At 39.9% G+C, this 22,251-nt stretch overlaps 1 protein-coding gene across 1 annotated transcript in view; it reads left to right on the forward strand.

Moving 5' to 3' along the window:
* LOC122787253 (3-methyl-2-oxobutanoate dehydrogenase [lipoamide] kinase, mitochondrial-like) overlaps positions 1 to 22,251 on the forward strand; it is a 422,261-nt gene that overhangs the window by 295,505 nt on the left and 104,505 nt on the right. The window contains exons 6-7 of the mRNA XM_044053859.1: positions 12,468 to 12,566; positions 15,522 to 15,595. Of these exons, the coding sequence (XP_043909794.1) occupies positions 12,468 to 12,566; positions 15,522 to 15,595 (173 nt within the window). The remainder of the gene's footprint in view (positions 1 to 12,467; positions 12,567 to 15,521; positions 15,596 to 22,251) is intronic.

Consider the following 22,251-nt stretch of genomic DNA (forward strand, 5'->3'; position numbering starts at 1 on the left):
AAGGCACATGTTCCTGTGAAATGTAAATTCAGTCTAGCCTAGTCCAGTTTTTGTATCTTGGGGAATAATATGCAAATTCACTCCAAACTCCTAGTACTGAATTCACATCTTCCATGCCAAATGTTTTCATAAATTTCTTCAAAAATGTACCATCCTTTGATGTATTTTCCCTTCTGGGCCTCCAAATACATAATCACTGTTGCAAATCAAATTCCAGTCACCACCTAAAAGTAATATTCTGTGCTAAAAGCTGATGATTTCCCACAGAATTTTCTTAAGCTCCATTAAGCAGTTTTAGGTGGAATATAAATACATGCCAGTGTAATCCTCCTCCCTTGTCATTAGCCCCTTAGTACTACAAATCTACCATTGTCTTTTTTTATCCTCTTCTATCAATATTAGAGTTTCTCTTGCATTGAATGCAAGTACTCCTCTCTTTCTTTGCACCAGGTATTCCGCTGAATAACCAGCCTGGAAAATCTTTCTTTATCAAATTCATATGCTCAGTTCTTTCAAAGTGCGTCTCCTGTAGCATTTAATATAAGTCACTACTCTTTTGTTTTGTATTTTTTGTGAGACCATTAATGTTTAAAGACATTGCAGAAAGCATCATATTCTTGAAAAAAATGTTATTCCCATTTTTATGTATAACAGTTTTTTTGTTAAATATCTAGTTCCAGCTTTTGTGTTAAATGCATGTACTGTTTGTGCTGTTTAGCAGGTTAATCTTTTATACAGTTGTTTCTTGCCCTTTCCATTTGAGCCTGTGTCACATCTTACCAAACTTTTTGTTTTATTGAAAACCCTCAAACAAAAATACAAATGCACTCCCAATAACCCACAAAAGTATGTACATCTTCAGCTATTGAAGTTTTACCCTCCTAATATTCCAAACTGACAGCCACACACACAAACTCGAGATAACCTAAAAGAAAGGTTATCCATGCTAAGATGCATGGTGTACAGCCTGTGGTTCTGCCAAGCACTGTCTGGCTATTTCTTAGCTTTATAGGTCTATTAGCTGGGAAAACACTTGAATGCTTGCAGAAACATTTTCTCCAAGCCATTTCTGTTTATCAGATTGTCTGCTGGAGATGTGAGAATCGGACACAAAACTGTCAAGCAGATCTTTGTTTAGTAGAAAAAAAAACCTTTCAATATTTAATATTCTTTTTTTAATTTACTTGCTTACTCTTAAAACTTGTTAATAGATTAAGCTAATGGCCTTAACCTAGTCATTCCCCTATGCAAGAATGAGAAAAAGCACACCATTTTTTGTCATGTTCCTTTAACCAGATTTTTTTTACATTGCAGTACCTACATTTTTTAAACTGAACAAGGGGAAAGAGAGAAGGAAGAAGTAAAGTAAAAAAACAGGAACACACATTTACATTAGTATCCCCATTACACTTGTAAAGTAATTTTTTTCAGTTATTTTTAACATGCAAAGAATATCATGTACCATTAAAATAGTACTATTAAGAAAAAAAGTTTGTTTTATTTAGTTAACATTTTCCTCTCTCCTGAGTATTTTTCTGAACATTAGCAATATGAAGTAGGGCATATAGGTCTTTGGCTAATGAAGTTTGCAGATGACTGCAAACTAGGAGCCATAATCAAAACTCCTAACGATGTGGACATCCTGCAGAAGGGCCTCACTGAGACAGATGCCTGGTGTCAAAGCCATGACCTCAAGCTCAGTGCCAAAAAGTGCATTGTCATCCCTTTTGGTAAAAACTCTGTATCCATGAACTACCACATAGGCAGTAGTCTACTTAACACCAAAAGTGTGATAAAAGACCTTGGGACACAGGTAGACAGTAGTCTCTCCTTTGATAATCACATTGTCACAGTAGTCAGGAAATCCTTCTACTTGGCACACCTTATCACAAAAGGTTTCTCATCCAGGAAAAAATAGATCATTGTTCCCCTCTACTCGTCACTCATTAGACCCATTCTAGAGCACAACACCCCTTTTGGTATGTACCTCACAAGACATCTACAACAACTGGAAAGGCCGCAGAAATACCTCATAAAGAGGATTACTGGCCTCAAACAGATGCCCTATGCAGACCGCCTCAAAAAACCCCAGCTTTACCCCGTCGCATATTGCCTACTCAGAGGCGATCTCTGCCTAATGTACAAAGCTATGTAAATCCCAGAAGTGTTGGACATGCTCCACTTAAAGAAATCCCACTCCCTCCGAGCTACATGCTCTAGGGACCTAAACCTTGTCACCACAATAAACAGAACATGCTGGAGGGATAGATTCCTGTCCCAGAGACTTCCCATGCTCTGGAACAAATACCAAATAAAGCTCCTCATTAGCACTCCTCAAGAAAAATCTTGATGATTGGATGGGAGGTAGGAAATTCACCCCGGGGATCACTTATGTGGCTCTGCTTGGCAGGGGCACAGGAAAATTATTTTCTTGGGTGGCAAAAGCCAGGGTACCTTTTTGCTAGGCTTATATAGGCCCTAGGGCCAATAGCCTAGTACATACCAATGAATGTATATTAGAGACCCTGCAAGTTTAACACTGTCCAAAAAAGTCCAATATTTCCAGATTTTCTTGTTCTGTCACGTTTCACAAACATAATTATTGCTTTGTAATCCCACATTTGTCATTTTCCAAGGTACTGATTTTATTTTCCAAACGTTAATGACATGAAGTAGGGCATATGCTTCAGAGTCCCCTATAATTTTAAGAAAAGCCAAGAAAGTCCAATATTTTCAGTTTTTCTTCTATTCCTGTTCATCTGTATTTCCCAAACCCTGTCTCTGCTTCATTACCAACATACTCTCAGTTCTTCTAGTCTACTCTTTTGCTTTTTCCCCTCTCTCAAGCATTTTCCATTGAAACCGTGGAAAAGGTTTCATTGGTGTATTTTGTCTGTGGTCTTTATTACCAATAGAAATGAGAAGCAGAATCTCCTGTTCCACAGCTCACATTTTATTCAACAGACTTTTGTATTTCTTCCTTAGCATGTACTTCATCAGAAAATGGTTTGTCCCTCCAGGGAAAAACATTTTGAAGATAGCTGGGTACAGCAGTTTGAATCTCACACCCGTTTCTCAACATTCATGAATAATGGGATACGTTTACTCCTCTTCTGCCTGATCCTGGTGTACAATGAGTAGTCATTCTCCATAAACACTCTGCTGTACTTTCTTCTGCCACAATTTTTTCAGAATCAACTCCTCCTTCTGGTGAGATTGCATCTTTTACTATTAAAGGTCTAGGTTGTTATCTCATAGCCAGGTTTGGATCATATACACAGTGCGCCCTTTCAATTAACTATTCCCATTGTGGAATACCGGTCCAATTGCTTATTTGTGTTTTCATAAAGTTAATACTGTCTTTTCCTTCCAGATTCTCAGGTACAACAGCAAATGTAAGGTTTCCCGCTATTTTCTCTGTACTCTAATTCTGTTATTTTTTTAAGCATCTCTTCATGTGCAGTCTCGTATTCAGCCAAACTTTCATCATTTTGACCTTTGAGTTTTGCAATTTTATTACATTATCTGAATAGCTGTTTAAAGCTTCTTCCTTTTTTTCCAGTGTTTATTGTATGAGTTAATATACTTCATCAGTGTTTCATTTATTTTAGTCTGTATGCAGTTGACATTTACTTTCGTCTAGATTACTGGAAGTCATGTCTGGAGCTTGCACTGCTTTTTGTTGATCAGCTGCAGTACTTTTTTCAGTCTGTGTTTTTTTGTCACCTTTTGCCTGTTTTCCTTCGGATCCTCTGCATTTCTTTTTTCCTGGCATCCAGGCAGTGCACTTACTAGCCAGTTACTGAAATTTACCCAAAAATCTAGGGCCACTGGCTTTCTCTGCCAAGTTTCTGTTTTCACACCGGGAGACCTAGAGTTAAGCTGTTACTCAGTGTGCACCCATCTTGGAAGTCTGAGTGCAAGAAGCCATTCTTAATCTTCCAAAGGAAAAGAATGGCCCTTAAAACCAATCCTCATTTATGCCCACATCGGTCTCCGAAATCTCCTTAAACCAAGCCATTCACATCCTCATGTTAACCCCCCCCCCCAAAACAAGGTGGAAACAATTTACCTCCACAGAACCAACTTCCCAAACTGATCAGACCAGCTTTTGGTGGCCTTTGCAGGGTAAAACAAAGTAAACTGGTTAGCAAACAAACTTTTTCCAAATGGATAGCAGACGGCTTCCTTGTTACTATCAACATGGATAAGCAGACTGCTTCCTTTTGTTACTGTCAATATGGTAAACAGTTTCCAAGTTTGGTCAGCGCTTATTTCACCTTCATAAAGCCACCACTACTATCTTTATAAAAGGGGTGCCCACAGAGGCTTTTCCAGAAGCTGCCACATGATCATCCGTTCACACTCTGAATAAACCCTACCATCTTTGGTCCTTCTCGAGGGCAAGAGCTTGATTAGCCTCTTCTCTTTTGCAGAGCCTGTTGCCCCTGGTTAAGATTCCCATCCAACCACCCATGTAGAAGCTCTGGAAGTCTTCTCAAGAATTAGTACAGCAACACTGACTATGATTAATATAGTACAGTTGTGTCTTCACTTAGCATAATTGTAGATGTTTAAGTAGATAGTGTTGCAGTACACTTTCCACCCTCCTTCCCCTCACTCTCTCTCCTTTTCTCTCTCTTCCTTGGGTTAGGATGGGTCTTTTCATCCTATTTATCATCTTTACCCCCCTTCCTTGCCCTTTAGGTCATGATTCCTGCCTAAAATAGGGACAGTTGGGAAGGTTGTACTCAACCTCAGAACCATTCGACTCCTCAGTCTCAACAAGAAAGTCCTGAAGATCGCACCGGCTGACATCCTGTTTTTACCCAGACATCCACTTTTTGGTCACATGGATGTCAGCTAGCTGGGAGGTGGGGTGGGGAAAAAAGACACACGAATATGGGCCAGCCATGGGCTTCTGCATAGCAGGAAGACCCATGAATTAGTACTGCAACATTTGTTTACTTGAACATCTACAATTATGGTAATTTATAGAGACAGCTGTGCTTTATAAGGACTTGGACATACCTTGTAAATAGTCTAGCTAATGTTAGGGATATCTTAATTTTAATATTTGAGGTGAACTATTTGTTTTTTTCATATTATGATGTTTGTTGGAGTGGTGTTTGTATTCATTTAGCTTCATTTGCATATTTTGATCCGTTATCCCTAATTTTTGTTTAGTCTCAGCTTGCAAATGAGTAAAAAGTGAAAGCATGCACGTGTACACAGACACACCCCTACACCTAATTTAAAATAAAAATGTTTCAGACCATAAAAGGTGATGTCAAAGACTTGTAGTACATCCAGGCAGTCTGGAACACCTTTCTGAAGTCCAAACTTAAGCTGAAAAAGTTCTTCAAATTATCCAGAAAGTAACACTTGTTTTAAAAATAATAGAAAGCGATGAATAAATAATAGTAAAAATGCAACCATGTAACACACAATGCTCACTATTAAATACCTACATTACAGCGCAAAAAATGAGTTGGTGGATTTGTGTGTGTGTGTTATGGAGAATGCAAGACACCTAAGACAGAAAACTGAAATCCCATTTATTTTCAAAATAAAATACACACAAAACCAAGAAAGACCCTTACTAAAAAGAAACAAAGTAACCACAATATAAATCCTGATAAAAGTTCATTAAAATGCAGGGAGAATGGTAGACTTTATAAGAGGAGTAAGTTGGCTACTGTCAGCCATAGCCTGTGAGAGTGACTGTAGTGATCATGGTATCCAGGACTTCAAACAGGAAGTTTAAGTAGGAAATGCCAGCCCTGAACCTAAAACGCATAGAAAAACTAATGGAGAAGGAAAGCCTGTTCTGAACAAAAATATGCCAAGTGTACGTAAGAAGGTAGAAGCACAGCACATACTAGAACAAGGAAATAAAGAACAGCAGCGCAAGATATAACATTGGTAAAATACAGTGTGTACTGTGCTCAGATACTGGCACCATCTTCACAAGTTACACAGAATAAGAATGGCAACTTCCAGTTTAGAAAATTAAGTACTTGGTGGCAAATTACCTAACACCTGCCAAATATGGATGAAATAAAGTCAGAAAAAGTGTAGAGAAATGAGCAGTCATAAATAAGCAGGCAACACACAGACAAACCAGGGTGGAAACAGTACCCTTCATCAATATCAGAAAAACACACATCACTATCTAATAGTGTAGAGCAACCCAAGGCAGTCTCTTCTTCTTTTGTCTTTTCCTGGTTAGGGGTTGCCATAGTGGATCACCTGTCTGCTCATGATTGGCAGTGGAGTTTTACAGTATCGAGTTGCCAGCCCGGCACTCAACCTTCCACGGAAAGCACACACACGTACGCACTCATGAATAGGGCCAATTTACAGTATCCAGTCCACCTACAGCATGTCTTTGGGATGTGGGAGAAAACCGGAGCACCTGGAGGAAACCCATGTGACCACAGGGAGGACAATGCAGACTCCTCACAGAAGGCACCCCAACCGAGGATCAAACTGGAGAACCTCTTGCTGTGAGGTGGCAACACTAACTGCTGCACCACTGCGGCTGCAGTCTACCAGCATAAAATATTAAAGAATCATAAAGGAAAGCAGTGTAATGAAGATATTAGAGACTGAAATTCAGTATGCTTATTACTGTGAAAACATATCCTACAGGTACTCTCAACAGAAGCAACAAAAGTGAACATAAGCAGAAAGAAATAGTCATGCATCCAATAGGCACTAAGTGTGAGCTTGATAAAGAAGCCCAACAGAAATGTGCCAGTGTTTCATACATACCTGAAGGAAAGGCAAGGTGAGTCATAAAAACTAGCGTTAATGCCTTCAGGATTAAGCAGTGCCTGAATGTGCGTTACATGATATGTAAAAAAGTATAGAAAACTGAATCCTTGTTACTACTACTTATCAAAGAATACACAGCTGAGGAAGGCATAGGACATCTTCCTAGCAGTAAACTGACTGGGAGCCAGTGTATTGAGTTTCATTTGTTGAATTTGTCTCAACTGCACAGTCTTTGTAAGCTCGTTAGTCAGGTAGGCAAGGCCTGTTATAGGACACCTCATAAACGAGCAAATATTATCTAAAATGTTGTAGTGTCAATGCTTAACTAGCAGCACATTTGCCTTTTGGTACTAGAAGACCAGAGGACTGTAGGTTCTATTCCCACTCCATGTGACCAGACGAATTTTCAAATTGCTTGGGATGCAGCACTCCTCAGTTTGCCATCTATTGGATATGATATTAAACCAAAGTTCGGTGGTAGCTCAGTGGAATGTAAACGATCCCGCAGCACCTGTCATAGTGTAAGGGAAGTTCTCCAGTGCCGTGACCAAATTTACCCTGGTGGTATAAGTACGACGTCAGCTCCTGTCATGAAAAGAGGCCACTAGTCTAGTGAGACTAACCCACCAAAAGATGGATAAATGAATAAATGAAAGAATAACACATCTGGAATGACATTGCCAAACCTACTACTAGTTGTATATACTGTAGTTAGTAGAGGCAGCAAACACAGCAGTTTCTTTACAAGAATTATTTTATTGTAACAAACAAAAAGACAGGCAGACTTTGCTAAAACTGATGCTGAGAAAACCGCAACAGGTGGAAACTTGATGTAGCAAATGGAATGTAGTACCACTTTAGAACAAACGGTCCTGTAGCACTGTGTTGGAAAGGTATGAACAGGATCAAAGGTAGTTGTCAGTGATTCTTAAAGAAGTACAAGTGCAGATGCTTTCTTGTTTTCTCTCTCTTGCCAGGTTTATCACTGGTGCTGCAAAGCAAATAACAGTCTGATTCATCAGGCAGGTCTTACCTGGTGATCAGTAAATAATAAAACCACGATAAAGAAGATAACACAAAGGCTGCTTACTGACAAATGGTAGTAGTTTATTTTCACCTTTAGGTTATGTAAACAGCAGCTGGGGCAAACGGGTGAAGAGTTTCAGTAACAGTACCTTATTGAGCATAAAAGCAAATATCCCTGGCACACAGAAATATGGTCTTTAACACAATACTACAGTCTCTGACAAATAAAAGGTATCTGGTAAAAAGCTATTCAAGTAATACCTTAATAGTTGGGTAGTCCATTGACTGTGGCTCACCATTTCTTGCTGGAAAATGTGGCTCAGGATTCTGACCACCTGGACTTTCACTGGCAGTTGTACAATTAGAGTTGGCTTTTTCTGCCTCATTGTATCTCACCTCACTGCAAAAACCCTCAAGACGACTCTGGACTGTCTGTCACTGACGTCTGATATTTCTGTGAAATTGACTTGTACAGGTGCCTGCTTCCCACTGCCTTCAATTACCTAACATTCTAGATAGTTCTGTTAATGGAACCAGCCTCAAATCCTTGCTTGTACTTATACCCACTGCTAAAACTCTTTTCTATACTTATTTGACATAAACTGCACTGATACTGAATCTAGTGATTCTGATATTGCTTGCCGGTGCCATATGCTGGTCATTTCTCTGTGGCATTTTCACACTGTGTTGTAATGCCTTTTCCAAGACTACACTCGCATGAAGAGATAAGAGATCTAAGTGCCAAGTATTGGGCTGCTGTCTGTCCATCCATGAGTGTCTTACTTTTCATCATGGTACTTGATAATTAAATACCTTTTAAATCAGCTAACTAGATATAGATGAATTGTCATGCGACTGTATCTCTCCAAAGAGGACTACCATTTATGACATATGAGATGGGAGCAGCTGTTTTGTTGAATGCTACTGTGTTTTGCATTTAGCTTGAGACTGTTTTTGGTACATTCGGTATTACATGTTCCAGTCCTTTTTGGAACAGTTGACTATCAGTGGGTGAGTAGCTTGCACTCCTTAGCACACCTTGGTCAAATATACTTGTGGGATGCTGGCTGGGATATGTGCAAAATAAGTGCCATAGGAGAGGCCCCAGCACTGATCCCTGTTGTGCCACATCTGCTGCAATTTAAGGTTCAGAGAGGGTACCAGCAACTTTCAGTGCTTGAAATCTGTTGGGATAGCCACTTCACAATGCAGTGGGTAATGCAGGGGTTTATATTAAGTTTATCTAACGTTTTAATAATACCACGGGAGATGGTGATAAAAATCTTGGCTAGATTGCGGTAAGCAGTGTGCACGGTGTGTCCACTGTCCACAGCCTTCAAAGGAGCTTACTTCTGGAGACAGGACCGTGCCCTTCACAAAGCCAAACTATTATGGGTCTAGATCAGTTCCGTTGTATACATCTGTATAAATGAATTCTATTGTGATACATTCTATGGCTTCGCATATAAGGCTGGTGAGGCTGATGGGCCTCTAATTGCCTGGGTCTGTAGAGGGGCTACTCTTGTGTAGGGGAGTCAGTGTCTGATCTGCTAGCATTGGGCACAAACCTTGTGGATAACCTGAGGGTGAACAGGTTCTGTAGAGGTTTAGATAATGCATACTTGGCAGTGGTGACATTGCAGCCATGTTGTCTGATCCCATGGAAATATTTTTTTAGCCTTTCATAAGGATTCTAAGACTTGCTTCCAAAGCGATTTCAGCAGCAACAAAATTTCCAGTGATACTGAGAGTAACAATGTGGGTGCGGAGTTTAAAGTTAGCACTAAATGTGTCTGCTAATATATCAGCTGTATCCTTGGGTCTGGAATATGTGATGATGTTATGGAGGGGCTCGGTGCATTAGTGGACATTATTGCTTAATTTTCAGCCATAACTGAATGATTTTTAGTTTCTTTTGTTGGTAATGCCATTAAACTTGTACTGTACTTTCCATTTTCTAATGGTGCTCTTCTTGCTGCTTGCTCACATGTTGCATTGTGGCCATGGGATAGGAGCTTGAGGATTTCTTACAGCGTTTTGTTGTTTTCTTTCATTTGTTATGCATTTTGTCAGTACAGGTGTCCCATTTGTGAGGTTTATATTTGAATTCACTATTGTGTTTAGGGTGGCTGGATCCTGACTTTTCTGTGCAACTCTGTAGGTGCTGGTAAAGGTTAGAGGTGAATGCAGCAGCCATCTCATTTGGGTCCATTTGCGGGGGATTGCTTTGAATTTTGTTTAGGCCTACTGTAAGCTGAAGTAGGTTTGCCCTGGAGAAGCCCCTGAAGATGTTTTTATTCAGTGGTGGGGTGGTGCCACTAGGCTTGACAAAGAAGTTGACTGGTTTGTGGTCAGATTTAACCTTGGAACACTTTAATGGTAATTATTTTGTTATGGCAGTTAATGAACTGATTAATTCATTAGTCTAAAGTTAAATTGACGTGTAACCCAAAAGTGTGATGTTATGTTTATTATTTTTGTAGTGCTTTTTTCCTCCATGACTGTTGACCCTCAAGACCCCACCAGTGAGTCTTGAGCCCATTAATTCCCCATGCAGGTATCCCCAGTATACAGATGAAAACTGTCAAGGGGGTTCCATCTAGGTGTTTATGAAGGTGCCTTATGCCTACCCCCCATTATCCACTCTCTTGCTACAGAAGAAGGGCAGTCACATCCTATAGGACAGGTTAGTCTAACTTGTTACCCTCCTCAGACTGGGGTCCTGTGGCATCGATACCCATCTGTTTATTGATGCTGTAAATATGCCTTACCAAATTTCTTTGTATTGAACTTGGCAGAGTGGTTGGTTTAAGTCATCTTCAAGCTACATTTAAATCTTTAAGAGTAGAAAACCAGTCTCAGGTGCATTTTATACCCGGGTCTCTACGTATAATTCTTTGAAGGCTCTACTGAATTACAAGGTAGCAGAATGGTAATAGTTGCTCCTCAACTGTAGGACACCAGGATGGAAAACATTGAAGAAATGCAGTAGCTTGTAAATCTAAACAGAATGAGTAAAATAAAATGTATACCCCAAGCCCACGTTCGCACATCTAACCCCTCCCCCATATAAAAAAGCCCTGAAAACAATGGTTCAAGACTGCAACTGAACTGAACTCACTGCACTCCATAGATAGGTCTTCTCAATCCCAAATGACCTGCCACTCAAATTAAACTTTTATACCACCAAGTAGCATTGGCAAAACTATATAAAATCAGTGCAGCATATAAATAAAATAAGGACTACTTTTAATTCTATTTAAAAAAAAAAAAAAAAAAAAAAAAGGCTGAAAAAAACATAAGTTTAGTCAGGAAAAAAAATGGCATTTTTTCATTTTCTGGCAAGGCCGTTCATAAAGTCATGTGGTGCTGCACCCTATTGCTCTTGAGAAATATGTAGTTCTTAGCAGCTGATTGCACACATTTAGGAATTTTTGGAATTGCTGGAAAACATAGTAAAACTGCTATAAAAAGTTGAATAAATATATGTTTAAGACTCCTGGCTTTGTATTTATTTTGTGTGTGTGTGTGTGTATGTATATATATATATATATATATATATATATATATATATATATATATATATATATATATATATATATATATAATGTGTGTGTGTGTGTATATGTATACATATATGCACACACATATATAATGTGTGTGGATGTGTGCATATGGTATAGTTCCATAGACTGTGACTTTTGTTTATTGGTATCTATTGTTCCTGATTTTGCATTTTGTGGTGTATCTGCTTTACAAAATTGTTCATTAGTCTCAGATTTTGTTTTATTTGAGCTGGCTAGTTTGTGTCTTGTAGATTTTTAGTACATTTGTCCTGTTTATAAACTGTTGTATATAGATCTTTGTAGACAGACTTTTGGTATGATTATTCCCAATAGCTGCGGTGGTGCAGCGATAACGTTGTCGCCTCACAGCAAGAGGATCTCCCGTTCGATTCTCGGCTGGAGCACCTTCTGTGTGGAGTCTGCATGTCCTCCCCACGGTCGAGTGGCGTTTGAAAGACATGCGTAGGGTGTGCCTTCATTGAAGGTTGGGCGTCGAGCTGGCACCTCAGCACCGTAAAAAAAAAAAAAATCTACTGCTAATCATTAGCGGACCGGATTTCCTCTGTGGCGACCCCTAACCGGGAAAAGCCAAAAGAAGAACACCTCATTTTCTATTCCCTAAGGAAATATTGTCTCCAAGCATTGACCATCTTGAATTTAGAAGAGTTAAGGTTTTTGTTTTGTAGTAAGACTTATATTTCTGCTATGCCCGTTGGTGTGCTTACATACAGACCTGTTCTTGAGATTGCAGTTATCTGTTTTTATAATTTTGTTTAATTCATTTCACAAATTCGTTTTATTTATTTTCATATGTTTATTACATTTAACTTGTGTTTAACAGTGGTTTGTCATATTCTTTTTAATTTGTATTTTGTATTGTCTAGTTTAAGCTGCCTGTTAATTCATTGCTACTTCAGTTTTTAATTAACGTTTTGTTGCTATTCTCCAATTGAAGCTTTATTTTTCCTGAGTTTGCAGCTATGGTCTTCTGTGAAAAAGACAGTTGAGATTTGCCCAGTTACTAAAATGCATTTAACCTGCATGCCAGTAAATTCCTGATTGCATGCAGATTAACTACCTTTTTGTGAATTACAGGATGAAGCACTGGTCAGGAATTTTCTTGACCATACACTGACTTCTCGTCTAGGGATTCGAATGCTAGCAACACACCATTTGAATCTTCACGAAAATAATGTAAGCAATTCTTCTTGCTGGTTACATGCCTAGAATGTTATACTTGACTTTAATAAGCAGTACACTGTACCACATTTGTTTTAATCTGCATTTTTTTTTTAAAGATCTGTTTCGTCTCTTTAGTTGTGTTCCGTCTCTTTCAGATTTTTTTTTTTAGGATTCTATAAAAGATGCATTTGTGATTCAGGCCAGGTTTTTAGCAGAGTGTTTTTAAACCATTTAATTTGGTATAAACGTGAAATGTATGTATGTATGCTATGACTGGATTGTTTAGCTGGCTTAGGCCAGTTTTCCTTGGAGGAGTGGGGAAAAGATACGTACAACAATGTATGAAGACAAATGTGGCATAATTAAAAGGCATAAGGAAACAGTAGTGTTTTACTGTAGAAAAATTCTGACTCATGTTTTAAAACAATGGCTAGTCTAGTGTCCGTTCGTCCATCCACTCTTCCATCACCATTACCTACTTTATCCAGTTCAAGCTCACAGGGAGATGGAGCCTGTCCTTGTCAGCACTGGGCACAAGGTAGGAAAAAGTCTTTGACGGGAAGCTAGTCCATTATAAGATATTACCTCTCACATATATACACACTGACATGCGTATGTTGTGGTTCTTTGTAATTTCACCCACCTGCATGTCTTTCTCATATGGGAGAAAACCAGAAACCCGAGTGGTAACTCAGATGGACATAGGGAGGACATTTAAACTTCACACAGAAAGCACTCCAGTTTAAACTGGGAACTGAACTGATGAACCAAGAACTACATGGTAACAGTGTTATCCTTTCTATATATACTTATATTGGAAAAAGTACATTGCATCTGCATTGAAGGTTATGATTTCACATACTTGAAAAGAACAAACCAAAGGAAAAAGATCACTAGTGGTTGTGGTAAATCTGCCTTGCATCCAAACTTTGAGCTGCAGGATGAAGTACATAAACACGGTCAGAGATAAAAGGAGAATAGCTGACCCCATTGTGAGATTAACAGGCTGTCTTCACTTTTTTGTTTGTTACAACAGACAAATTAACTAAAACACAGCTTTCAGAAACCGAGGCAATTCAAAACTTCAGAAGTCACTACATTTTAAAATGGTAAAATTATAAAGTTGAACTAGACTTGGTCACTGGAAGAACTGAGCTTTATTCACGTATGATGATAAAATAAAGTTCTTTCAGTGACTCACAGGGACCGTTTGGGTTGCCTTCTGCATTGCTGGTTATGCTCTGTAGCAACTTCCATCCAGGGTGGCCACTTTCTGTGCCCCATCCAAGCTGCTGATTTGGTTTCTGGGGTGAAGTTTGCACAACTTTATCTGCAGTATCTTCAGGGTTGGAGTGGGTAGTACCATTATGCCTTAGTTTAGAGCATTTCTGTGCCTAATTTCTCAGTTATCTGATGCATTTAAAGAATTTTGCTATGCTTTTTGACTGTCTTTAATGTAGACAGAAGCCTTAAGTTTTCTTTTTCTTTTATTATATAACTTTTTAATGTTGCATTCCACCAAGATGGTTTTGTTTTAAGCTACTTAGTATATTGGGTGCTAATTGAAACAGATTGGTGTATCCTGTTTCACAGAGGGTAGTAAAATTCATTGGGATAAGTGACGTCTGAGGCAACATGAGGGCATTTGAATTTTGAGAGCTAATTGTATAGCTTTATTACATTTGTCTTTTTTGAAGTCTGTGAATTTTTAAGTGCTCATTGTGGTGGGCTTAAATGCATTAATGTGATTATTCTGGCTATGGGTAGGGAGTTAAAGGCCTACTGTATGGGCTGACCTAGCTTGCCTGATTGCACAGGATGAATTTTATTTTGTGGGCCACCTTCCATATTATGTCACAAAGGCTCGTTAGTGCTACATATTGCTTTTTTGTATGAATGGATCTGTGGGACTAGTTACCATGATATAGCAGACACACAGGCACTGGTACTGGCGAGATTGAAACTCTGGAACTGGCTGCTGTGATGTGGCACAGGCACTTTGGTGATAAATGCCAGCACAGGAATTGGTGGACGCCCGTAAGACTGTCTGCCATGGTCTGGCACACAGCCTTGTCACAGTACTGCTTGCTAAGTATAGTCTTCTGGCTGTAATACAGAAAATTGATGCAGTGCTGTAACCAGAAGGCAGCCTGTGTGATTTGGTCAAAGAGATAATGTACCGCAGGACCAGCTCATGGCCTGTGCAAGGGGAAGGGGTGTCCTGTAGTTGTAACAGTGTAATTCAGTGCTGTGGCATAACTGATGTGTTTTACAGGGGGGGGGGGGTTGACTTGCTACAGCAACTTTGAAGGAACAGATCTCGAGTGCCAACAGTAGCACACAAAACTGACCAGTAAAAACATTTTAAAGGGGGTCTCTAGGCTAATCATTAAATGGCTGTGAAAGAGAGAGTCCAGCTGAGGCTAAAGCCCGTGTCTGATCTCCATTAGTTGAATAGGAATCAGGGCTGACTGTTGATTGGCAGGTTAGTATTTAGACTGGTTTCATTATTAGTCATTTCATTTGTAGATATCCTGGCTTTTGTTAAAGTTCTTAGTAGGTTATTTTTAAGGTTGTGCATGTCTTGTAAAAGTGGTGTGATTAATTCTTAATTGAAGATGAAAGTGCTTACCACTGGCAGTAAAGCATAGCAAGCTTTACTATCATTTGTTTGGTTGATTTTCTTTTCAACATTTTTTTTGTTTAAAGTTCTCAGTTTTCTTGATTTCATTTTTTTGGACATTTCTTCAGTGCATCTTATGAAACTAGCTATCTGATGTTTATAGTAGTATTAAATGTTGTTAAGAACAATGTAGGTGAAGTTTGGATATTTAGAAAGTGCCTTGGTTTACTGTTTAGCAAATAGGGAAAGCTTTTTGCTGTAAGTCTAGATTTTGGAGGGTAAGTGTTGTAGTAATGTATTGTACTTATATTATTTAGGTTACATAAGATCTTTTGCCTTTGCAGCCTGACTTTGTTGGCATTATTTGTACACGTCTGTCACCAAAGAAGATTGTCGAGAAGTGGATAGATTTTGCCAGGTAAGTGTATGCCTTTTGTAGCAGTACTGTGTATTGCATAGATAGTTAACTAGCTACATAGTATTATATTTTTTTTAAATTTTTTTTTATTTATCATTTTGTTGACCGGGAAAGTCCGACTAGGTTCCACAGAGCCTGTTTTCAGCGGAGGCCCGGGGAGAAATGCTCCAGATGCATGTCTTTGGAATGTGGGAGGAAACCGGAGTACCCGGAGGAAACCCACGCGAACACAGGGAGAACATGCAAACTCCACACAGAAGGCACCCCAGCCGAGAATCGAACCAGAGAACCTTTTGCTGTGAGGTGACAATGTTAACCACTGCGCCACCCGCATTGACAATGTATACTGTGTATTTGTGCTGACATAGATTTCCAAATCTGTTTTCACCAAGTAAATTAATCTAAACCCATTATTGTATACATCCCAAATTCCAGAATCATAGAATTTAAACAGTGAACATGTAAATACAAACACACGCACATTAAAACCCTCCATTCCTGTCTGTAAGGGGTCTTGTGTTGCAACATATGACCAGCATATATTACAATTCTTTTTTCTTTTCCTCAAAATTTTTTTTATTTTTCAAATCCAGTTGAATAAATTCCATAGTATTTGTATATAACATCTTAATAACTATGTACACTATTTCCATCAGCCTGACACTATAACAGAGCTCAATATATACAATTACTTTATAGGTATAACAATCCAGTTATCAGAGTGTATCTGTTCAGTTATTATAAAGCGTCAATCAATGATAAGACTTTTTTCCATGGATTGTTAATAAATGGCTTAGGATGAATCCTTAAGTCTTTAATTTTAATTTCCAACAATGCTGTGGTCTTCAGTAGGCTGTAGAAGTCTTCCAAAGTCAGTATTGTGTTTGTATTCCATCTTCTTGTTATACACTTCCTTGAGATTGCAAGTATTGTCCGTACTAGATTCACATTTGACTCATTCAAATGAGGACCTTCGTACACATTTAATAATGCTAGAAAGTTAAATGATTCATTAAATAAAGCTTGGAAAAAGTTTTTAATAACATTCCAAAATATTTTAATTTTAACACATTTTTAATACCATTCCAAAATGTTTTAATTTTAACAGTCGGAAAAAATGTGATTCCAGTCTGCATTGTGTATTTGCTTACACCTCCAACATATTCCCTTTGTGGAATAATTAATTTTAGTAATTCTTTCTGGAGTTAAGAATGCTCTGTGCAAGCATTTCCAATTAAAAACTTTCCAGTATCGTGTAAAGGTGCAAAGGATGTATGTTTTATTGATGAAATATTTGATTTCTTCAGTTAGCTGTAATGAGTGTCCTTTTTTATATAATTCCAATATGAGGATTTGGGTGTTTTATAATTTATCAGTATCTTGTAAAATTTTGAAATACTATTTCCCATGTCATAATCATTATATTTGATTTCATATAGGTATTTCGTAAGTTTAGGTATTTCTTTAAATGAAGAATTACTAATTATTCTGCATAAATCTTGCGAATATGTCAGAATGCTTTGCATAGTTAGCCAGTCTTGTTGTGGAATTTTGTATGTTTCTATTGTTTGCATATCCAGAGCATTTAGTTCTTTGATGCAGTGAAACCATCAAACAAATTCTTTCTGATGTTCTTCATGTTTCACTGTTGTAGTCATTACATTTGGGGTAATCTGCTTGCAGGTTGCCCTCAGTCAGCCTGATTAACAAAGTCTTGAGTCCTGCGTCAGTTGCTGTCCCTTCTTCCATGACGTCAGGTTGTCAGGGGTATAAAACATGCAGCCAACGTCATTACATCAGTCTTTCTTGCCGTGCAGTGCCCGAAACAGAAGCAGTTTGCAAGTGCCGGTCAGCCGACTCCTGAAATTTTTGTTTTTGAGTTTCAGAACTGAAGTCTTCAACTTAAAGCTGTACCCCATTAGGGAAACTTTTTCTTGCTCCTTACCGATGTCAGTAAAAGTTAATATTTGCATTACATGTGGAAAGCAAATACCTCATAAAGATTTTAATTCGTACTGTATTCCTTGCCTAGGCCCTGACCACGACGTACCTTGCTGTCAGTTTTGTGCCTTATTTAATTAGCGCACTATCCATCATTGGTATATTTTTGCCTCTAATATTTTGGTTTTCGGTTTAATTATCCAGAGATGTCGTTGGTTAGCCATCTGACTATCAGGATTCTGAAAAAATGCAAAGATAAAGACAGAGACAGGCTGCCGAGGTCCAAAACTGCCGACGACACTTCTCCTAAGCCAGTCGCCAGTTCGCCGGTACTCAGTGAGGCGCTTTCGCAGCCCCTGATACCCGCTACTTTTGATTCACAGGCCTCTACTGAGACCCATTCGGAGTCTGGTATGCCACGAGATGCTTCAACTATGGAACTCACGGATGGGTCCAGAGCCGCTGTGCAGGCACTGGCTTCTGAGGGTATATTCAGGCTTACAGACTTGCATATTAAATCGACACCTCCTTCATTACTAAGGCCTAAATCTCGATCCATGTCTAAAAAAACGACGCCTAGGCCACATGCTCAGGCCCCTATGCCTAAAAAACAAATGATAAAAATGGCTGAAGATCTAATAACTCTAATCAGGGGTAGTCAACCCCCCCTCCCCCAAGAGGCCTAGGGCTGAGCTTGATTATGAATCTTCTGATCAGGAGACTGTTTCTTCTGACTCTTCTGATGACCTGGATTTGTCCTTATCTACCTATGAGGATTCTGATGCAGAGGATTATATTCCCTCTGCTTCCCCTCCTGAGGATTTTTCTTTTGGGGAAACTTTACATACTTTAAGGGAGCATTTCCACTAGGAAAGCCAGGAATTTTCTGATTCAAAAAAGAGGCTTAGGGATTTCCTCCTTCTACCTCAGCATAGGCCTTTGGCTGTACCTCCTGTACTAGACATTGTTGGTGTGTTCTCGGAATCTAGTTTGGCCCCTGATTCCCTGCCTCTCCTGCTCCTAGTAAACCTGACAAATACTACAGGGTTCCTGAGTCTCACAAGTTCCTTTTCAAAAATCCTGTTGCAGATCCAGAGACTATTTTTCAGGGGCCCAAGGGCATTAAGGCATCTACTCCTAAAAATCCTACCCCTTCTAATAGAGACTCTAGGGCACTGGATGGATGGGGTAAAAAGGTGTATACTTCTGGAGCCTTGGCAATCAGAGCTTTAAACTTCCAATTTCATATGTTAAAATGTCAGCAACATATTATTGAACTGCTTAAACAGAAAATTATGTTGATTCCTGACTGTGTGGAAAATAAAGATTTACAGGACTTAATGCATTCTGCTGAACAAGTTGGAAAACATACTTACAATATGAACTGGCATACTTACAATATGAACTGGCACCTCACCTAAGTGTCATGTTTAATCATAGCCTCACCTCAGGTTTCGTGCCCACTGAGTGGCGCAGAGCTACAGTTATCCCAATCCACAAGGGGGGATCCACCTTAGATCCCGGAAACTACCGTCCATCAGTCTGACAAGCCTTTTCTGCAAGGCCATGGAGCGTATTGTCATGGAACTTATAAACAAAGACATTGGCAACCTTCAAACACTGGACCCCACCCAGTTTGGGTTTGTGAAGGGCCGATCTTGTCTCCTGAACCTGATTGACTTCTTTGAATCAGTCTCCAGAGCCATGGACAAGGGTAAGGTGGTCCACACAGCCTATCTAGACCTTGCCAAGGCCTTTGACACCATCCCCCCACTCTGGAATCATAGATAAACTTGCTAAGTTGGGTATTAATCCCTATGTCACCCAATGGGTTGCTAAATGGCTTACTGATAGAACCCACACTGTAAAAGTAGCCGACTCCAAATCCAGCAGACAAGTGACAAGTGGAGTACCTCAGGGTTCAGTCCTGGGGCCGCTCTTGTTTGGCATCTGCTTCTCTGAAGTACAGGTCAACACTAAGGGACTCTGGCTAACAAAGTTTGCAGATGACTGCAAACTGGGAGCCATTATTGAATCCCCAAATGATGTGGATACTCTACAAAAGGGCCTTACAGAAACAGATGCTTGGTGCCAGAGCCATGGGCTCAAGCTCAATGCCAAGAAATGTATTGTTATCCCCTTTGGGAAAAACATGTATCCATGAATTACCATATAGGTGGCAGTACACTAAACACAGAAAGTGTGATAAGAGACTTAGGGACACAGGTGGACAGTGGTCTCACCTTCGATAACCACATCGCCACAACAGTCAGGAAATCCTTCTATGTGGCACACCTCATCACGAAGGGCTTTTCATCCAGAAAAAAGGAGGTCATTGTCCCACTGTACTCATCCCTCATTAGACCCATTATAGAATACAACACCCCATTTGGTATGTACCTCTCAAGACATCTGCAACAACTGGAAAGGCCTCAGAAATACCTCACTAAAAGAATCACAGCCCTAAAGCAGATGCCCTACGCTGACTGCCTTAAAAAACTCCAGCTATACTCTGTCGCATATCGTCTACTCAGAGGCGATCTCTGCTTAACATACAAGGCCATGTCAAACCCAGAGCTGTTGGACATGCTACACTTAAAGAAATCCCAATCCCTCAGAGCTACATGCTCCAGGGATCTAAACCTTGTCATCACAATAAACAAAACATGCTGGAGGGATAGGTTCCTAACCCAGAGACTCCCCAGACTCTGGAATAGATTGCCCATACATGTCAAGCAGAGTGCCTCTTTGGACCTCTTCAAGAGGAACCTTGACGATTGGATGGGAGAAAGGAAATTCACCCCAGGGATCACGTCAGTCGCCCTGCTAGACAGGGGTCCAGGAAAGTAAATAATGTGGGAAGAAATAGCCAGGGAATTGTTATGGCTAGGCTTGTATAGGCCCTAGGGCTGATAGCCTAGTACCAACCTATGAACCTATACTTTGCAATGTGGTTTTGATTCTTTAGAGGCCTCTTGCAGGGCTGCTGTTACTGGGTCTGTGCTTAGAAGGCACGCTTGGCTTAAGGAGCAATCTTTGCCTGATCATGTTAAAGCTAAATTGTCGGATGCTCCTTTAAATCAGGACCGCCTATTTGGCAACAAGGCTGAAGAAGTTCTTAAAAAGATGGAAGATAAAGCTAAATCTATGCAAACAGTTAAAGATATTTTACAAGTGCAATCTCCGAGATTTAGTAGGCACTGGTCTACTAAGAATTAGTCCTTTCCAGTCCCTTCCAGGTCCTCTCAAGCCAAACCCAGGCACAGCAAAAATTCCAGGTTTCAGTCCCAGGGGACTCTCAGAACTAAGCAGTGGGGGGCCTCCACTTCCAAATCTGGAAATAACAAGACACCCCAATGTGGTAAACAGCCTCAATGACTTCCTTTTAAAATTCCCAAGCACTTATCTTTTGACCGCCCCTTTGGGGGGAACGATTGCTCTTCATGCAAAGAACTGAGAACTCATAACCCCCAGGACAAATGGGTTTTAAATATAGTGTCCCAGGGATACAGATTTCATTTCCACACGTTGCCAACACCAAATGGGTGGCCAGACCTGCCCCCAAATCAGTTGACAGAGGCTCAAAAACCAGTACTTTCCCTCTTAAGCATGGGGGCTATCCAACTGGTACCAGAAGAGAAAATGGGACAAGGTTTCTACTCCACACTTTTTCTGGTACCCAGAAAAGACAAATCATTGTGCCCAATCCTGGACCTGTCTACTGTAAACACCTTTCTTGACATTCCAAAATTCAAGATGCTGACTCTTCACCAATTACTTCCTATGCTAGGCAAAGATGCCTGGTTGGCAACACTAGATTTAAAAGGAACATACCTGCACATCCCAATCAGGGAATCTTGCAGAAGATACCTACGCTTCAAAGCAGACTACACGCATTATCAGTTCTCAGTACTGCCCTTTGGCTTGTCTACTGCACCCAGGGTATTCACAAAGTGCCCGTCTCCAGTTGTTGCATTTTGCAGGCAAAGAAGTATTCAAATATACCCATACCTGGACGATTGTCTAAGTCAGGCAGAAAGCCAGGGCAGACTTTTGAATCATCTGGCATTTGTAAAAAGGGTTCTAACTTGTCTGGGCTATACCATAAACGAAAAGAAATCAAAACTGGTATGCTGTTAACAAATTACATTCCTGGGAGCACGCTTGAATACAACTGCCCAGATGACTTACCTCACGCCAGAAAAGCAAATTCATTTGGTAACCTATTTCATACAAGTGGCCACAAAAACCCTGCTATCTGCAAAAAAATACTGCAAGCCTTGGGGTTCATGGCCTCCTGCATTCTTCTAATTCCATATGCAAGACTGCATATGAGGAAACTACAGTAGTATCTAAAAAGTCTATGGAGTCAACATTCTCACAGCCTGGAAACAATGATTCTTATCGTACCTTGCCTACACCTGGAGTTCTTCTGGGCAGAGGCCTGCCAGCAAAACAAGTGACTACCATTCACACTACCCCCTGCCGCCCAAACCTTAACTACAGATGCATCAGACTATGCATGGGGGGGCTCACCTGGCAGGGAAGTGCATTCAGGGCAAATGGAACCCAACTCAAATGCATCTACATATCAATCAAAAAGAAATGTTAGCTGTACAGAATGCTCTGACAGCCTTCAAGGACTACATTCTTCCAGGACAATTAATGGTAAAGACGGACAATACCACGGTTATGTGATACATAAGCAGGGGGGT

The sequence above is a fragment of the Protopterus annectens genome, chromosome 13.part0, assembly GCF_019279795.1.
Source record: "Protopterus annectens isolate FY-2018-M chromosome 13.part0, PAN1.0, whole genome shotgun sequence".
In the NCBI taxonomy this organism is placed as follows: domain Eukaryota; kingdom Metazoa; phylum Chordata; order Ceratodontiformes; family Protopteridae; genus Protopterus; species Protopterus annectens.